A 19306-nucleotide genomic window follows, 5' to 3' on the forward strand; every position below is an offset into this window, starting at 1 on the left:
CTCTCAGTTGTCAGATTAGAAAAGTCACACCAGAGCCAACATAACAAGGAAGTCACACAGTTTGGGGTTAAAGTTTGGGGTTAGAAGGAGCTGGGGGCTTGTTCAGATTTCCCACCCTGCACCCCACCACCTCCCATCTCCCCATCTAAGTCTAAAATAGGATGTGTCATCTCTCAAATACAGGCAGACTTCCGGCCTGAATGTAGCCAGACACACACCCCCTCACAGAAAAAAGCTCACTTCTATCTCCCCTGGGGCAGAAGAGGTCACTATTCTGGCTTAAATCTTTTCTCCTCCAGCTCCTGCTAAGCCAGATAAACAATGATTCTGTTGTGTCAACAAAGCACTTAATTAAACTGAGGACAATGTCAGTTAGAACAATGTCAATTAGATAAGATTTACTTCCAGATAGTTGAAGCCTTGGAATTAAAGTCTCCTGGGTTTCATTATTCAAAAGGTCCTTGAGGAAAACATTGAGGTAGAGAAACTGAGGCACAGAAAGCTTAACGAGTTGACAAAAGTCACCACATGAGTCTCTCATAGAAGTTAAGACTAGAGATTGCTGTGTTTCTCTTCCTGGTCCACTGTTTGCTGGCTCTTGGGCTAATTTGTAAATGCTTAGGAGGATGTAAAAATCTCCTTCCATAGAGTTGAGGATGAAGTGGATGAAGACTAAAATTCATGACAGGAGGGGAACAAGAAAGCTCTTCTCTGGTTTCCAACAAAACTGTGCCTCCACCTCGCCTCCTTGTGGAGCCCTCCTAAAACTGTCCACTCGGCCCATTTCACCAGCACCAAATTGCCTTGAGAACATAAAAAGTGGGCCAGGATGTCAGGTGGCCAAGATGAGCAGGATGAACGCAGGAGACGGGCACATGGACCGCTGGGCAGACTTGCGGTGGATGGAACCATGCTGTGCTTTGGGGTCCCGTCTGCTCCTCAGAGGCCGTGCAGGCAGACCAGTTGTTGAATTGAGACGCTCATGTTCCCTCTGGCCTTCTGAAGACTAAAGTTCTCCTGCTTCTCCAGGCCAGGGAAACCTAAACAGAGAGAAGTTCTCAGAGCGGGACTGGGGGTGGCCAGGTGGCTGGCCTTGCACAGGCTGGGTCCCCTCCATGTCAGCCTGAGCTGAGAGTGTATACAGAGCCCCTGGCCCACTCAGATCCCTCCCCAGGAAGTCCAGTCGCAGGGAGTCCAGCAGAGTTCCATGACCCACTCAGCCCCACCTACGTCCCCATTCCTACTGCCCACTTTTAGTTCCACAGGCTGCCAAGAGCAAGATATAACAGGGCCTGGGAAGGCCAAGCGCAGGGGAACTTGCCAGACCCCTGAGCTCCTAGCTCCAGGCAGGAATGACCTTCTCCAGGATTTGGTCCCCACCCTCGGTGACTTCTCCATCCCCACCGGGATTCAGAGCCACCCGGACCCTCACCTTCCAGGAAAGTGGAAGGACAGACTCTCAGCCAAGGAGGGAGGCCCGGTGGTCCAAAGACGTGTCTGACTCTTTTCCTTTTGTTTGCTCACAGGAGGGGACAAACGTCCTGTGTGCACAGAGGTTTGATGTGACAACTTGATGGACCACATAAGGGTTTCAGCAAAGGCCTCCCGACCCCACTCTCCATGCATTAAGATAATGGTGGGGTGTGTAGCGTATTTCAGGTCTTGGCTACAGAGGCCCTCCTTCCTTCTGTTTTCCTCCTCCAGCTCAGCTTGCCCACAGGTTCCCAGAGACTCTTGGCAGCTTGCTCTCAGGCAGAATGAAGCTGTGAGCTGTGTGGGAGACAGACAGCGAGAGTGTTGCAGCCTCCTTAATGAGGGACCATAGCTCTTCTTGGAACCACGAAGCCGCAGCTACCGGGGTGGGGAACCCCAATTAGAAAGGAGTGGGAGAAGTAAAGAGCTGCCTGCGACAGATCCGTGTCTGTGGTGGCTCTGTGGGACCCGTAGGTGGAGATCTAGCTGGTTGGGTTTAGAATCTCCCTTCCTTCTTAAGGTAAGACATTCCAGTGACTGCAGAGCCAACCCATGCTGGTGACCCTTCAAAATACACAACTTGAAAGGCGGAGGAAAAATTATTGGAGAGAGGGTTTCTCCTTGAGTTTGTAGCTCAGATAGTATAATCCAAGAATAAGAAAGGAAATGATATTTATTTTGTTTAATGGACATCCTCTGTTAGTTTTACTACGTTATATATGTGTGCAAATGGATATTAGTAAACAGCCGGTAGCTCTCTTTTGTTTTGGCTTTCAAGTGAATCACATTATGTTTACAGCAAGATAGTAAACCTGGATTTTCCATGGCTCAGTCTGTCGGAGCATAAGATTAGCTCTTGAATTCATTAACAGTCATCGCCTTTTAAATGTCAGATAACTTTTTAAATGCCAAGCACTTACACAACGGCTTCTGTGCAATTCAAATCAGATTTACCAAATTAACTCATTAATCTTTATTGTTTCATTTCCTGAAGAGAAAGGCTTCCAGGTGTTTTTAGCAGAACATAATAATATTTAAGTATTTACAATACAATATAGGTGAAGGAATGGGTTTTGATTTTCTGCTAAGCATTTCACCCTTCCATCAGTTTTGTAATCATTCCCATTGAAGCGTACACAGAAAAAAAACGAAAAAGCTTCAGACATCTCCACTTTCTTCTACTTGCCCTGTTTTCCTTCCCTTTCTTTGTGTTTTCTTCTCCCCTCTACTCCCTGAGGCCTTAACTCCCTTTTACTATTTATTCTGCCATCTTTTTTTTTTTTTTTTTTTTAATTGGGCCACTGCCCACATTTATTTATTTATTTATTTATTTATTTATTTATTTATTTATGGCTGTGTTGGGTCTTCATTTCTGTGCTAGGGCTTTCTCTAGTTACGGCGGGCGGGGGCCACTCTTCATCGCGGTGCGCGGGCCTCTCACTATCGCGGCCCCTCCTGTTGCAGAGCACAAGCTCCAGACACGCAGGCTCAGTAGTTGTGGCTCACGGGCCTAGCCGCTCCGCGGCATGTGGGATCTTCCCAGACCAGGGCTCGAACCCATGTCCCCTGCATTGGCAGGCGGATTCTTAACCACTGCTCCACCAGGGAAGCCCTATTCTGCCATCTTAAAGAGCTACAAGCGTCGATTATGATGACTCTACCACCCAGAAAACAGAGGGGTGCCTCACAGGGTCCGGGATGGAGTCAGAAGACTGGGGCAGAACAGGTCTAGATATCAGGAATTCTACTTTCCTTTTCAAAGAACCCCTCCGAATAATCAGATACAGGCTACGCTGACTGCTAAAGATAGATCCTTCCAGGACTGGCTCTTTCTTGTCACCCAGCTCTCTGCTCAAATGTCACTTCCCTAGAGAGGTCTTCCCTGATCACCCAAAGGCAAACCCCATCCCTCCCCCCACCAAACTCCATCCTATCACCATTTCATTGTCTTCATAGATTTATCACCATCTAAAATCATTCTGCTTATTCATGTGTTTGTATGACACACACAGTAGCACTCAATAAATATCAGTTAAATGAATAAAGTGAAATGAAAAACCACCCCAATGCATAGCTTTCTTTCCTGCTTTCAAATTTCTTTCTCTCCTCTTACCACTACCTCCCAGAAACCTCTTTAAGTATTTAATCTTCTTTCCTCCCATCTCCCAAACCCCCTTTCACTATCATTTGTTTGTTAGAATACTTGATCATAATAAGCAAAAACAGTACTGCACATTCCAATGACTATAGAGCCTTCACTGGAAACATTCCATCAAACCAGAATTGATGGCCCCTAAACGTTAGGGAGATGAGCCATATAGTCAAGAGAATTGTTTTATCAAACGATTTATAGGTCAAGTGATTTGGAGAGACTTTTCTCAAAGCCTCTCAACTCCCCACTCTTTAATCTGAGCCCCACATAAGGAGTTAAAGTAATTCCAGCCATTGGAACTAGTCTTGGCTGTGCCTTTTGTCCTCCGACCTAACACAGAATCTTCTCTTAGAGATAATAGAGAAATTTCCCTCAAATCAGTATTGTCTGATTTCTATTACTCCACCCAGTGATTCGTGCATGGTTTCAGAAGCTAGAAAGCTTGAAATACTTTGTCTGATTCTTCTTTGGACCAAACGCTTTCATTTGATCTAGAAACAGGGAGGGGAGGTCTCACTCCGAGAAGCGAATCAGATACATAGCTGAGATGACAAAAAATTGGATATGTATTTGTCCAGAAGAATCTTTATCTCTAGCCACATTTCAAAACAAAGGAAAAGGGTGTGGGTGTTCATCAGAATGATGGCTGCGTGTGGGGACCCACGAACTGTTCATTCATCATTAACACTTAAAAGTAATATAAATGTGATGGGAAGGAGAGTTATGCCCAGAGAGACAGCCATCCATGAGTTAGTCTCCTAGAAAATATGGAAATGATCAAATCCACACCCAGGGTGATCTCATGGCACACTAATGTATGTGACCCCAGGAAATCAGCCCTGAAAAATAACAAGTAACTTTCCTCTTTCGGAATGAGGAGCCAGTGCTACGCAGAGGGCAGGCCTCTGGAGGTCGGCACATGCTTCCTGGAAGGCTGTCTTTCTTGCCCTCCTTATTTTTTTTTTTATATTTATTTAGTTAGTTAGTTAGTTATTTGGTTGTGCCAGGTCTTAGTTGCGGCACACGGGATCTTCCTTGCCGCGTGCGGAATCTTGCCCTCCCTATTTTAACTAAGTTGGGCCATAACATGCTGCTTGCCAGTAATGTTATCATTCCTCTTGTTCTGAAAGTATGTATCAAGTGTGTATTCATTTCCAGACTCTGTGCCAGGCACTGCAGCCACTTGGAAACAGGATAGTAGTGGTTCCTGCCCTCATGGAGCTTACAGTCTAGTGCGGAGGAGAGGTGGCTGTACAAGCATGGGCGTCACTCTGGGCAACGGTGGGAAGGGCTCAGTTCTCTGAGTTCTCATGCGAAGCACAGGCGAGCCAGACCTGAAGGATGCAGAGGAGTTAGAAGGGAGGGGTGCGTTTCCCGGGGAGGGAAGGGCACGCGGGCAGCCTTGCTCCAGGAACTGAAGCAAGGGTCAGTGTTGACGGCAGCCCTCTGAACTTGCTATTCCCACAGTGAGGTCAAAACTTCCTGCAGAGAGCCCCACAGAAACTTCCCTCGCCTTCTTGCGGGCTTTGCGCTAACACTGCTCTCTTGCCAGGGCAGGTGGGAAGAGGGACCCTTGACTGCATAAAATTGCCACCTCCACCCACCCTTGCCAGCTACTCCTCACTCCCCTCTCTGCTTTGTTTTTCTCTACATCACGAATCACCTTCAGCCATTACTTATGTTCCACCCGTTCGCTTATTATCTCTTCCCCCTCAGTGGGATGTATGTGCAGTCTTCCTGAGAGTGAAGACTTCTGTCTGCTTCTTACACTGCCATATCCTCTCTCCTGGGCATAGAACAAGCTTTCAATAAATATTTGTTGAATGACGGAATGAGATAGGAAAGATAGTCCAGGGCCAGGCAGGAAGGGTCTTATAAGCCTTTTAAGCAGGTTGGCCTTCATCCTGAGGGTAAGGACCTTTGAAGAATGATGTGGTCCACTTTGCATCCAGAAAGATCACCTAGGTTGCAGTATGGGGCATGGGCTGGAAAGCAAGTTCAGATTATACTTTGTCATGCTCTGAGGCATGACACCATTTGCATGTTGTGGCGACAGGAGATGGGAGAGCCCCCAGGGCCTCCCAGACTCCTCCAACGGCCCATTCTTCCTTCCCCCTCTGCTAGATTTGTTCAAATCACTCTTTCTAACACATCAAATACATTTTAAATTTGGAAATAAACTGGAATCTTGATATAACTTTGTTTGCTGCAAGGCAGGTTTGATAACTGTTCATGGAAGCTGTAGATGTATCAAAAAAGACCTCATTAAAAAAGGAGTTTTAGGCAGTCCATGATTTCGGCTCTACCGTTTAACAGCTGTATGGCTTTGGGCAAGTGACTTAACCTCCCAGAGCCTCCAGTTCCTCATCTGCAAAATGGGAATAACAATACGTGCCTCACAGGGTTGTTGTGAGGATTAAATAAAATGAGTACTACGCTCAAACATAATAAGGTCCCTTTTCCCACTTTCCCACTACGCCGACCCCAGGTATGAATTATTAACCAAACTCGGGTTATTCTCTATACATATGGATCCCCTGTGTCTTCCATGGTAAAAATAGGTGTTACAATTAGTGTTCCAACGATGAAGAGTTGCTTTCTATAAATATTTGGGGATTCGGACTAGCTCTTGTCACACTGTGTATCATTCCTATGAAAGTTGGGCTTTCTGCTTCTCTTCACAGGGAGCCCAGCAGTCCTTGGAGGCAGCAGCTCAGAAGACAGGAGAGCCTCAAAGTTGTATAAATAAAGGGCTGATATGTTCAAACAGAAAAGAATTTTACACGCGTAAGCTGCACATCGACATGACGCCGTTCCTGAAGGTGATCTCACACTGAGAAGACTAGGGGTTTTATAGACACACACACAGGAATTCCAGTTAATGCACTTCTGCATGGTACAAAAACAGCTTCAGAAGTCCCTCAGAGATCTTGCTTTATCAGAAGGGACAGAAAATAGGCAGTTTGTAGCAGATGAAGAGAGAACAAATTAGGACAGTAATCGCAGGCAGCCATCAGGGACAAATCAGTTGGGTGTCTGGTTCGGTTGGGGGAGGACAGGGAACAGGGAGGAGAAAGGATAACCTTGAACCACTCATAAAACAGGCAAATATAATTCATTTTATCTTGACAGTAGCTAAAATAATTGTTACTGTTTTACCACCGTCACTTGGTAGAGCTGATATTCCTGCTACAAGGAAGACTAATTCTTGAGTTAACCATTTAGAAGGCAACTGCCAATCCTCTTCTGGATGTCTGACCCTGTTTTCTGCTCTCTAGGAGTTCATTACTCTCCCAAGCTCAGCTTTGTATCGAGCTTAGGGTACTGAGAGTTCCTGTGGTAGGGATGGCATTTGTCCATCTTTGCAGTATGCCTTCCTGCCCCAGCATCTAACAGCGCCTGGCACATGGAAGACGCTTCCTAAATGATCCATAAATTGACCCCCTTTTCATCCCATAGCCCTCTGGCTTAAAACCTTCTTCCTCCCCATTCTTTGCCCCCTCGGAGGTGAATGAACAGGAAATAAATGACCTTGGAATATATGAAACTGATCAGGAACAAAGCGAGTCTTGGCATGGAAGGATCTCAGATCCTTCATCCTACCCTCGAGGACAACATCCCAGGCCCTTGATAAGAAGTGACTAAGAAAGACAGAAACAGAGGAGAAGAAACCAAATACTCATGGGGTTCTTGGTGGTGGCACTATCCAGTGCTATCGACTGGCAGGGACTTCCAAAGTCGTGAGGGTCACCCTCCTAAACTCACTGATCCAAAGTTCTTAGGTTACATCTTCTTTGGACGACCCCAATCCCAGCTCTGCAAGGTGGGGCTTTGATTAAGAGTCATGTATTTGCCCCAAATCTGTCTCTCTCCATGGCTGGGCTCTGCTTTCCTGTTTCCTCTTAGATAGGCTCTTTCCCCATGGTTGCAAGATAGCCATGAGCTTCTGTTTTCTAAATCATTGGCCCAGCTTGGGTCACATGCCCATATGCAAATGAATCACCGTGGCCAGGGGAATGGAATACTCTGATTTTCCCAGCCTGGAGCCACAGGAACTCATAGGAGGGAGGGGAGGAGTGTCTCAAAAAGGAAAAAAAGAAAACCTAAAAGTTGAATAAGAGAATGATTCTGGGGAGCAAAACAAAAGATTTTTGCTACAAGTATTCAAAATAATTACCTTGATTCATTACTCATTGTATTAGCTTGCTAGGGTCACCACAACAATGTACCACAGACTGGATGGCTTAAACCACAGAAATTTATTTTCTCACAATTCTGGAGGCTAGAAGTCCAAGCTCAAGGTGTCAGCAGAGTTGAATTCTTCCGAGGCCTTTCTCATTGCTTGTGTCAATAGATAGCCATCTTCTCTATGTGTCTTCACATGGTCCTCCCTCTACATGCAGTCTGTGTCCTAATCTCCTCTTCTTATAAGGACACCAGTCATATTGGACTACAGCCCACCCTAACGACCTCATTTTACCTCTTTAAAGATCCTGTCTCCAAACACGGTCACATTCTGGGGTACTGAGGGTGGACTTCAACATATGAATTTTGGAGGAACACAGTTCATCCCAAAACACTTATATTAATGAAACTGTCCTTTTCATTTACTTAGCAACAGTTTAGTGCTTCCCTCAGGACTTGAAGAATTATGGTTGGTACTTCCTGGAATGAGATATCATCATTACCACTATTCACTCATTCAACCCATAATGAGCATCTACCAGCTAACATGTGTCTGGCGCTTTCTGGGCATTTGAGATACAACAGCAAACAAAACAGATAAATCCTTGTCCTGCTCCAGGCAACATATATAGTAAATTGATAATTGCTATGGAAATAAGATAAGAACATATTTATGGAGCCTCTAGAAGCTGCAAGTGAAGAATTTTACAATAATTTTTTGTGTATTTAGTGTCCACAATGCTTTTGTATTACACTTTTTTGTCCAGCAATTTTGGCATCCTTTTCCTTATAGAAGGAAAGGCATTGTTATCCCTAAGGCCCGCTTTCCAGTTCACCCTTTTCAAGACTCACAGAAATTGTAACTTAGCCTGCTTCTACATGAGACTCACGGGGACACACTAGACTTTCTGACTCCCAGACCAGTCCTTGCCCCAAAGACTATATCTTTCCTTGCAAATGTTCAGTGTTAACAGCTCCCCCTAGATAGACCTTCTCCTTGTTGACACGCTAGCTCCCAGATTCTTAGGGAGTGCCTTGTAGAAAGACACAAATCTCAGGATTGTACAAAGGATGGAGAGTTCAAGAAAGGCATACAGGCTGTCCAATTCAGTCTACACATTTCATTTGTGCATTTCCTGCCTAGTCACAGGACATTTCATTCATTTTTGCCTGGTGCATGTTGGAAGCAGTACACATTTCAGGGGATGAGGGTAAGAAATAAAAATATTGAGGCAGAAAAGGAAAATGGAAAGAGATGTAAATAATCACAATTGCTGACATAAATGAACACTTACTCCGTGCCAGGCTTTGTTCTAAGTTTTACATGCAAGAACTCATTTAACTCAAAAAACTAATCTAAGTAGTAGGTAGCGTTATCCGATTTTACAGATGAGAAAATTAAGGTCTTGAGAGCTGAAGTAACTTCTCAAATGATATACAGTTGGAATATGGCAGAAACAAGATTCAAAGTCAGGCAGCCCTGCTCCAGATCCCATGTTTTGAACCCTGCAGACCCCAACTGAGTCCTATCCAATCAAAAGCACTGCCTACCACATTAGCTAAGCATCCATCACAGCTCCTTCTAGAAAATTCCATCCCTGTGCACTCATCCAGTCTGCTGCAGGAATATTTTCTGACTCTCCAGGACTCTGCCCTTCCCCTCACTCCCACCTGCATTCTGTGGACCCAACATAAAGCTTTCTCTCCCAATGATCATCCACTTTCCTTCAGACAACATATATTAAGCATTCATTGTATATCAGACACTGTGCTAGGCACTGAGAATACAGAGATGAATCATCTCCATCCCTGGCCTTCCAAGGAGCCTATAATCTAAGAGGAAGATAAACAAAGAAGCAGATAATATCAGCACAGTGTTGTGGCAGAGGCAGGCGCAGGTTGCTATAGGAGAGACTCATTCATTTCTCAGTTATTACACGTGAAATCCTCCTCAAATTTAAAAACCTCTTGATAACACTGAAGGCAATGCTATTAGCCCATTTTATAGGATAATCCGTATCAGGCTTAGACTTGGGGAAACACGATTGATCCAGAGTACATCTGGGTTCACGTAAAAATTGAACCATGTTTTTTAAAACTCTATTTTTGAAAAAGAAATGGTAATTGATGAATAAATTAAGGTAGAGATTTTTTTTTCCCCAGGAATTTTAATAAATGATCAGGGTTAGGTCGTGGTAGTGGGGAAGAAAATAGCAATAATGCCAATTAATGCTAGATACAGAATTGAATATGCTTATACTCAACATTGACATCAAAGAGTATGTATGTTATGCCCAGAAGACGTGAAGAATGAGAAATAAGTTCCACCTCACAGCATTCACACAGGCAGTTATCACTTGGTACCCTCAAATCAAGACAGAGGAACCTGCCTGAAATCAGGTACTTTGAGCAGTCCCCTGCCCCTGGTTTGGGGCCAGCCCTGCGTTTTACTTATGCCGGCAGGTGTGGGCACATCCCACCAAGCAGAGGATGGCTGTCACTGCCACTGAATCCTGTGGTCATGTGGGGAAAGGACAGCATGGATTTCAGTGAGAAGAAGTAACAGCAAAACAATGTTGGGCTCAAGACGTTGTCCTAAGATGGAGCAGGCCCCTCAGGAGGGAAGTTCTAGTGCCTAGAGTCCTTGAAACCAGCTTTGTTGACCACCAGCAGGAGAGCTGCAAAGGGGTCACAAGCTGGTTTCGAGATGCAATGATTCAAGGGCACTTGAATAATAATTTCGCCAGGAAAAATTTTCAGGGCATTGAGTCTGTTACAGTTCCCAAAGAAAGAAGCCCAGGATTAAGTAGACTATTATCAGTATTAAAGTATCTGACCAGCAGTTGGGAAGCCCTGGGTTTTCTCTGACTCTGAGTAACCTTGTAATGCATCTGGGATTCCGCTGCCTCTTTAGTAAAATGGAGATAATAATGCTGGGACCTCCATACCTGCCTCTCAGCAGTGAGGTGAGAATTACATGAAATAATAATTTTCAAAGAATGTTCACATCTATAAAGGATTCAGGTCACAAAGAGAAAGAAAGAAACATTCACTGGTCCCTGCCAAGAGCCAGGCCTCTCACATATTAAACCTTATTTAATTTCCCCAACCCCCTCCCTGTTAAGTGTGCAGTTCGCCACCGTGCAAATGAGGAAACTGAGGATTGGCGAGATGAGAGGACCAAGGGTGACGTGGCTGGCAGCAGAGGGAACTAGGATTCAAAGCCACTAAACCCACAATTCCTGATATTGATGAGGCCTATCTATTCTGTTCCTGAGAAGAATTTAATTGTACTTCTTTGTTCTGGCTTCAGAACCTCGGAGAGGAGAAGTGACAATATTTTAATAACACAAGATACCTTATGACTTTCATAAATCCGTTTTCTTTATTAAAGAATAGGTGTGGGATCTTTTTAATACACAAGAAAAGTTGTACGACCTTAAAGTTGACACTCACAAATGAGATACTGATTTCCTTCCAGCATTAAGAAGGCATTGAAATTAGTCATTTAGATGCATGTGTTACATATGTTACACAGAATGTCCAAATGTATTTTCCTAATTTAGCTTTTCAAGAACTCGTACAAAATTTATCATTACCCCCATTTCACAGATGGAGAGGCTGAGGTTCAATGATAGGTCATACAGCACACGGCCCCCTGGAGCCCCGCCTCTGGCTCCTGCATTCCCTCCTCCCCAATCCTCCCAGCAGTTCCTTCCCGAAGCCTGCTGTGAACCTAGAAGTACCATGCTCAGTTAGGGCGCTGTGTGTTATGGGAGAGGGCAGGACCAATGGAAGGTTCTCCAAGGACAGATGAGAACTTCAGGCCACGTGGCCCAGCCCCTGTCAGTTGAAGAAACTGAGGTTCAGGGATTAAGTACCTCGCGTGACCCGTAAGGCATGAAGTACAGGATCAGGGCTTCAGTGCAGGCAGTCTGACTCCAGGATCTGCACCACAACCATTCAGGCAACTGTCTCTCTTGCCTGGTTTCAGTGCTACAGTTTGTGTTTACAAAGTGTTTGTTACTATCCCCACGCACCCCACCCCGCCCCAGACCTATAACACCACCCTGTTGCCAGCACTCTTTCTAAATACAGCTCAGTCATACCACTGGTTTGCTTCAAATTCCCTACCACGTCCCCGTTGGCCTTCCGGTTAATTCTGGCATCAAAAATGTATTTCTTTTATAAATAGAAAAATAGAACAAATGAATATCTTTTTAAAACTCCAGACTGCGACTTGCAAGATCTGGCCCGTGTCTGATTCCCACTGTCTGGGCCCTGCAGCCACACCAGAATGTGCCCCCCCCCCAGCCAGTACATGCTCCTTGCTCTGCGGGAACTGCCCTAACCTCCCCTTCTCTGCAAAACTTAGCACCATGTCCACTGGTAGACCAACCTTCCCAGCCTAACTTAGCTTCACCTCCCGTGAGGGCCTGCAGAAACCTGTCATAATCCGTCACAGCATTTCTCACACTGCATGGCGACAGTGAGATTTCTTGTTTCTCTACAAGTCACTGAGCTTCTTACAAATAGATCTTTCAGCTTTGTGCCCCCGGCGCCCGGCACAGTACCTGGCACACAACAGACACCCCATAAATATTCATAAGCCAGATGCACAGATGAAGAACAAATGACTTGGCCAGAATAACAGAGCTGGGATTTGAATTTTCAGTCCTTCAGTTTGTTTTGCTCACTCTCCAAGTATTATTACCTGTGTTTCAGTCATTACCTCTGTAACTCATTAAGTGACAGACAGCATTTTATTTAGTTTTAGTTTTTTCAATTCAAATCTTGAATCTGAAATATACTCAGGAAGTTTAAACAATTTAAGTATAAAAGGGTATGTCTCCCAGCTGGGTTCCCTCCCTCTTGGACACCACTGTTGCTAGTTTCCTGTGTACCCTTCCTGAGTTGTAGTATGCATATACAGGCCAATACAGGTAGAAAAATAGATAGAGACATATTTTATACATGTTTTTATATATTATACACATTGCTCACAGTCTTACTTTTTTTTTACTTAATATATCTTGGAGTTCTGTTAATTCATTAAGAGATGCTTCTTAATGGTTGCATTGTACTCCATTGTGTAATTACCATAATTTATTTAACACATCCCCCATTGATGGGTTATGTAGGTTGTGTTGCAACTTATTGTAATGAATGACCTTAGGTATAAGTCTTTTCACATGTGTGCTTGTATACATAAAAAATATAGCTTTTTGACACTTTTCTAAGCAACAGGCAGAATGGTTTTTTTTTTGAGACCTCACAGGATGGTTTGTGGGATCTTAGTTCCCTGACCAGGGATTGAACCCAGGGCCCCGGCAGTGGAAGCGCGGAGCCCTAACCACTGGACCACCAGGGAATTCCCCAGACTTTCAAATTAAGACTACTGTATTTCTTTTTCTAACAGGGACTCATCAAAAGATTCTTTCCAAATCCCCAACTCTCTCTGCCTCTGTCTCCCCATCTGTGAAATGCGAAGAATATTTCTTTTCCCTGAAGGCTCATAGCTGCATGTTGTTAAGACTGAAGTTTTATTCTTCTGAGCTTTGAAATTCTTCCAAAAGAGGAAGCTTGTTTCTCCCTTTTAATCCAATTTCCTGTTAGTCTAAAAGGATTTATAAACAGAATTTTTAAAAATTTATCTCTTTTCTAGTCTTCTAACTTTGCAGTTTACTGGACTGAGGCAGGTTTTTCCTGCAATCATTTTTTTAAAACCTTTCCATTTATTCAGAGATGATTTTTTTTTTTAACTGCATCAGGTCAAATGTGCTTTGTCTCCAAAAAGATAAATGCAAAAGAAAGAAAATTACTTAGCTGCTTTAGCTTTTTTTACGCCAGAATATCTCATCAGCTGCAAACACTAAGCTAACAAGTGAGAAACACATGGGGTAAAAAGCCGTCAAGCAAGAAGAGAATGTCAAACAAATTAGCAGATAACTGTGTCTTTCCAAAGCAGCTGGGGTATTTGATAATAAAGAGGAAAACTGTCAACTAAAGGGTGAGGAACCTTAGTCCCAGGAGAGGCTTCTAGGGCCCTCAGATTCCTTCTCCACAGCTGAAATGAAGCTGTGGGTTAAGCAGAGATCCAGGTGACAGAGGCCAAGAGCTGGCCTCATCAAACACTGAGGGCTTTACTTGAGTCACTGACTCTACCTGCCACGTTTCCTTGGCAACTGAAGAGCGGTTCTTCCGACCCTCTAGAGAAGACCCATGGTTCTCAATCCTGGCTGCATGACGGAAGCACCCAAGAAGCCTTAAAAATGCCCCAGCTCCAGAAAGTCTGATTTTAACATTTGGGGTTAGGTCCTAGGAATCTTTTTTTTTTTTTTTTTTTTAAGCTTCACAAATAATTCTAAGATGCAGCCAGGGTTGAAGACCATCATTATAGAGATTTCTGGGTGGTGGGATTGCAAGCAGCTTGTGTGACTAAGAGAAAGAAGGAAGAGGGGATTCCATGTGATAAGAAACCTAATCCAGGGACTTCCCTGGTTGGCACAGTGGTTTAGAATCTGCCTGCCAATGCAGGGGACACGGGTTCGACCCCTGCTCTGGGAAGATCCCACATGCCACGGAGCAGCTAAGCACCTGCGCCACAACTACTGACCCCATGTGCCACAACTACTGAAGCCTGCACACAGCAACGAAGACCCACCGCAGCCAAAAGTAAATAAATAAATTTATTTTTAAAAAAAGAAAAAAAAAAGGAACCTTACCCGTGGTAATCCTGGAAACCCTACAAAAGGCCGGTCTGATCCTTTTGCTGCCCTGCTTTAAACCCTCAGTGCCTTCCATTTGTTTTCAAGGTAAAGGCCAAAATCCTTAAACTACCTCCAAGGCCCTGAGAGTCTGAGTCGTCCCCACCCTTCCCACTTCACCCCATCTCTGCTCTGGTCACACTGGACCTCCCTCAAGTCCCTAGAGGTACCCTGTTGCCTTCTGCCAGTTGGCCTTTGCCTGTGACATTCCTTTCCCCACATATGCCAGGCATGGAGCACTGCTCTGATGGATGGGACAAGCCTCCCACAGAGGAGGACAGATAAGGACAGTGCTCAAGGCCACTGCTAAGCCCACCTGGCTCTTCAGGGCCCTTCACGCTGGCAGCGGACTTCTTGGACACTTAGATAGACAAAGAAGAAGAGACAACTAAGAAAACTGGATCCCCTTTTACCAAAGGGCATGGACCCTAGGAGTGCTGGCACTTATTTTGTCTTATGTATTTTTTGTTGTTGTTAACCTAACAGGAAAGTGGAGATGAACTGGACTATCATGAAGAACCTGGAGGACCCCTCAGAGAAAATCATCCAGACCCTCAAGGTAGAAACAGCTGGGTTGGGTTTTATAGTCTGATTGCAATAATTGTGGGATGACCTTTGCACTGCATCTTGCATTGCAAGATGTTAATGAGGAATGACCCTTCCATTTCCTCTCAGGTCATGGGTTGGAAGTCAGAATACAGACTCTGATGTGCTCTTAATGTATCACAAGCCAGCTGATAATGACATGCTTTTATGTCCTTGGACTTATTGAAAGATTTATTTCCTGCCAGCAGCTGCAGATTGATAGAAGAGAGTGGAGACTTTGGGGCATTACAAAAAGATCCCACAGGCATCTCTACCTCTGGCTTCTCCTGCTTTCATAGGCTCTTGGATATGCAAGTGAGGGAGCTGAGTTTCTCTGCCTAGAGGGTTAACATTCCACAGAGGGGGGACCAGCATCTTTAGAGACCCAGCCCGTGTCACCCACAACTCTGGGTGGCCAGAGCTGCTTGAGTGTGACTTCCTCCAAAAATGATGCTGCATTTGATAATGATGATGATTCTTGGAAAGACTGGGCCCGCAACTGGGCTTTTTGGCATAGTTCATATTTTGATACCCTGAACTAGACTCTAAGCTCTTCTCTGGGGGCACCTGGGCATGCTACATGATGCTGCAGTTAGCTAGTCCCAGGTAGCAGAGCTGGTCTTTGTCCTCATTGCTTCTTGCAGGAGTGGAAACAGATGTGTGAGAGATGGATTCTCAAGGAGTGGGTGCAGGGCCTGCCAGCCAGAGTTGCGCTTGTCGTTCGCTGTACAAAGGCGGCCAGCAGAGGGAGCAAGAGGGGGCTGAAATCCAGCCTGTGCTGCGCTCCCTGAGCCACGCACTCCAGCACTGGGTGCATCCACCCAAAGGAGGCTCCTTTTCCTACTTGGCCCTTCTACTGGAATGCCTTTCTCTAAGTCATATAAGGTGCTCTATATAGGCTAGCAGCAGCAGATCTGGGCAGCTGAGTAGAGAGCATGGGCTCTGGAATAGGACTACCTCTGCCTTCACATCCCTGCCTCAGTGTCCTCAACTGAGGCTGAAAACAGTACTGCCCTCATAACGTTGCATGAGGAATAACTGAAGTAATTCATGCACCACAGCCCTTTAATGCATGTTAATCTGAGCTTGGCTATCACAATGAATAAGAATCTACCCTCTCATGGTCACAGTTTACCAGTCTATGAAATGACACTATGATTCTTCCTATCTCATCTGGACCCCCATGGGGTGAGAGAGACCATAGAGCTCACTGGAGATAAATGTGCAAAGTCATGGATTGGGGATTTCACCAACTTGATCTTTTTCTGTTTATATCTTTTACCATCTCTTTCAGTTGACACTCCAAAAAAATTAATTTTTATACTCATTACAATTAATTTTTACACTCATTTTAAAAGATTTCACTGTTTCTGGATATCAGACAATAAAATATTATGGTAGCTTGATCCCTGTGTTCGGTCAAACTTTTAAGCAAGGTTTCTGCTGACATAAGTCTCTTGCCACCTCCATTTTCAAAGCTGAGTGACAATAGCCAGGGAAATATGTTCCAGCCTTCAGATCTTCCATATCGTAAATCACATATCTAGATTGTGAACACCGAAAAGGCCCCAAGGTCTTCGCCAAGTGCAGTGGAGGTTTTAGGCAGCATAGAACACGGCCAAATCTAAGCAATGACCAAGTCAGTCAAAACAGATTTCCTGTCTCCTGACAGAGAGAGAGGCCCAGCTGAGTTCCATAAAGGTTATTCAGACAGTCTTTAACGCAGTGAAATATCACCACAGAAAATTAAAGAAGGCATTTGCCTGTCCCGAATGATAAATGCTAATGTTTAAAAAGAATTTCAAATCTTTGAAGGGAAAGAAAAGAGGGAGTGCCAAGGAATTTTTTTTTTAACTATTTAAGGATCAATTTTCCCGTCATAGATCTTACGACTAATTGTCAGGATTTTTTTCCTACTCTAAATTAAGTAGTGATCTATAAGATTAATTATAAGCAGTGAGCCGGGGCCATGTCCAATGAGAAAAGCATGAGTCTTGGACTTGGTGAGAATACAGCATGCAAGTTTTCACAAGATAGGTCAAATGAGCAACCTCCAAATGAGAGAGGGTTTGGGAAATTGCTCTTGTTTTAAATACAAAACTTTTCTTTCTGCCTCTCTTTCCCATCCCCAAAGTCCAAGGAAAGAACATAATTTCCATTCTTGTTTCAGTTCTTGTTTATTTACTAGGCCAACGGTTCTCAAACTTCGGCGTGCCTCAGAACCACCTGGAAGGCTTATAAAAATAAAGATGTCTGGGCCCTGCCTCCAGAGTTTCTGATTCACTAGATCTGGGCTGAGGTCATAGAATTTGCAATATTATTAAGTTCCTCAGTGATTCTGAGGCTAGTGGTCCAGGGACCACACTTTGAGAACCACTGCCCTGGGCCTTGCTTCCAGAATTTAGTTCTCTGAATTTGGCAGTGACTCAATTTAATCTGTTCTTTTAAATGTAATGGGAGTAGGAGGATTGGAGGACACTGTTTAGGCAGCATCACAGTGATCAAGAGCATCTATTATCTAGTCTGAGTCCCTGGGTTCAAATCCTGGTTCCACCACTTACTAACTGTGTGGCCTTGAGTAAGTTACCAAACTTCTCTGGGCATCTTTTTTCTACATCTGTAAAATGGGGATACTAATAGTATTTATCTTGTGGGATGGTTATGACATAAAGGAGTTAATACATGAAATGTGCTTATAAGAATGCCTGGCACACAGTAAGTGCTCACTAAAGGTTAGGTATTACTCTGTTTCTTAAAAACCTTAATTTTAGTAGCCTTATCAGAAGAGACTTGTTCTAAGTTGATAACATGATGTAACATGATGCTTTATTTACTTTCCAAAGCAGTCTCAATTGCAGGGAGTGGAGGTGGGATTGCTTGCTCTTGGGGAACTGACTGAGTCCTCTGCGTAAGTCCTCCTCTTACTTAAGTCCAGGGGTGGGCAACAGACCCAATCTGAACGAGGTTATGTTGCGGTAGTGACATAACCCCTTGGAATGTGGCAGAACTTAAGATATTATCAGTAGCTTTGAGAGATTTGGGGAGCCCTGCATGAGTGCAGGGGGTCCCTAGTGAGTAGCCTGAAACAATGGGGGGTGGGGGACAAAAGGCAAGTCTCACAGAAAACCTTAGAAACCAATGAGCCATTTCTATTCTACCAGGAAAAAAAAGGCTCAGAGCGTCATTGCTTTATTCAAGAGACAGATACGTAGTAGTTAGGACGTTGGTTCTAACAAAGACCAAAATAAAGTGACTTCAAACAAGATGGAAGTTTTACTTCTGTCTCATGGAAGAGTCCAAGCTGGCAGGCAGGCGGTAGGACAGCTCCACTCCACAGGGCTGTCCAGGGACCCAGGCTCTTTCTCTCTTATCATCTCTCTGCCACCCCCTTTGCTATCACCCTTGTCCGCATGGTCAAAGCTGGCTCAGCTTTTCCCTCACCCTGCAGGGCAGGAGAGGAAAAGGCACAGCTGCCTTTTAAGGGCCTAATTCTGGACTTACGCCTCTTCCATCTCTGCTCATATCCGCTGGCCTCCTGCAAGCGAGGCTGGGGAATAAAGTCTCTTGCTGGGTGTTCACGTGCCAAGCTAAAACTTGAGGGGAATGGACATTCGGTGGCAGTTAGCATCTCTGCCACGTGTGGGTAGATGGCTCTGTCTTGCAGATGCTACCACTTTGCTACCTCGTGGACTCAGAGTCACCATGGTGGGTCATTTCTCTGTTTGCTGCAGACACCATGCATGTTTTAGGCGCCCCCTCTATGACTCGCCTGAGAAGAGGAGCTAGAGCATCCCTGTTTCCTCCATCGGTCTTTACAGCGTCAAAGGGAGAGCTAAAAATTATAATGCATTTGTGAATTTGCCTGATAACTTTTTTTTTTTTTTTTATAAATTTATTTATTTAGTTAGTTAGTTAGCTGTGTTGGGTCTTCGTTTCTGTGCGAGGGCTTTCTCTAGTTGCGGCGAACGGGGGCCACTCTTCATCGCGGTGCGCGGGCCTCTCGCTATCGCGGCCTCTCTTGTTGTGGAGCACAGGCTCCAGACACAAAGGCTCAGTAGTTGTGGCTCACGGGCCCAGTTGCTCCGCGGCATGTGGGATCTTCCCAGACCAGGGCTCGAACCCGTGTCCCCTGCATTGGCAGGCA

General features: G+C 44.7%; 1 protein-coding gene across 1 annotated transcript in view; it reads left to right on the forward strand.

Moving 5' to 3' along the window:
• KIAA2012 (KIAA2012 ortholog) overlaps positions 1-19306 on the forward strand; it is a 116026-nt gene that overhangs the window by 68985 nt on the left and 27735 nt on the right. Inside the window, exons 14-15 of the mRNA XM_036858251.1 lie at positions 6310-6447; positions 15064-15136. Of these exons, the coding sequence (XP_036714146.1) occupies positions 6310-6447; positions 15064-15136 (211 nt within the window). The remainder of the gene's footprint in view (positions 1-6309; positions 6448-15063; positions 15137-19306) is intronic.

The sequence above is a fragment of the Balaenoptera musculus genome, chromosome 7, assembly GCF_009873245.2.
Source record: "Balaenoptera musculus isolate JJ_BM4_2016_0621 chromosome 7, mBalMus1.pri.v3, whole genome shotgun sequence".
Taxonomy (NCBI): Eukaryota; Metazoa; Chordata; class Mammalia; order Artiodactyla; family Balaenopteridae; genus Balaenoptera; species Balaenoptera musculus.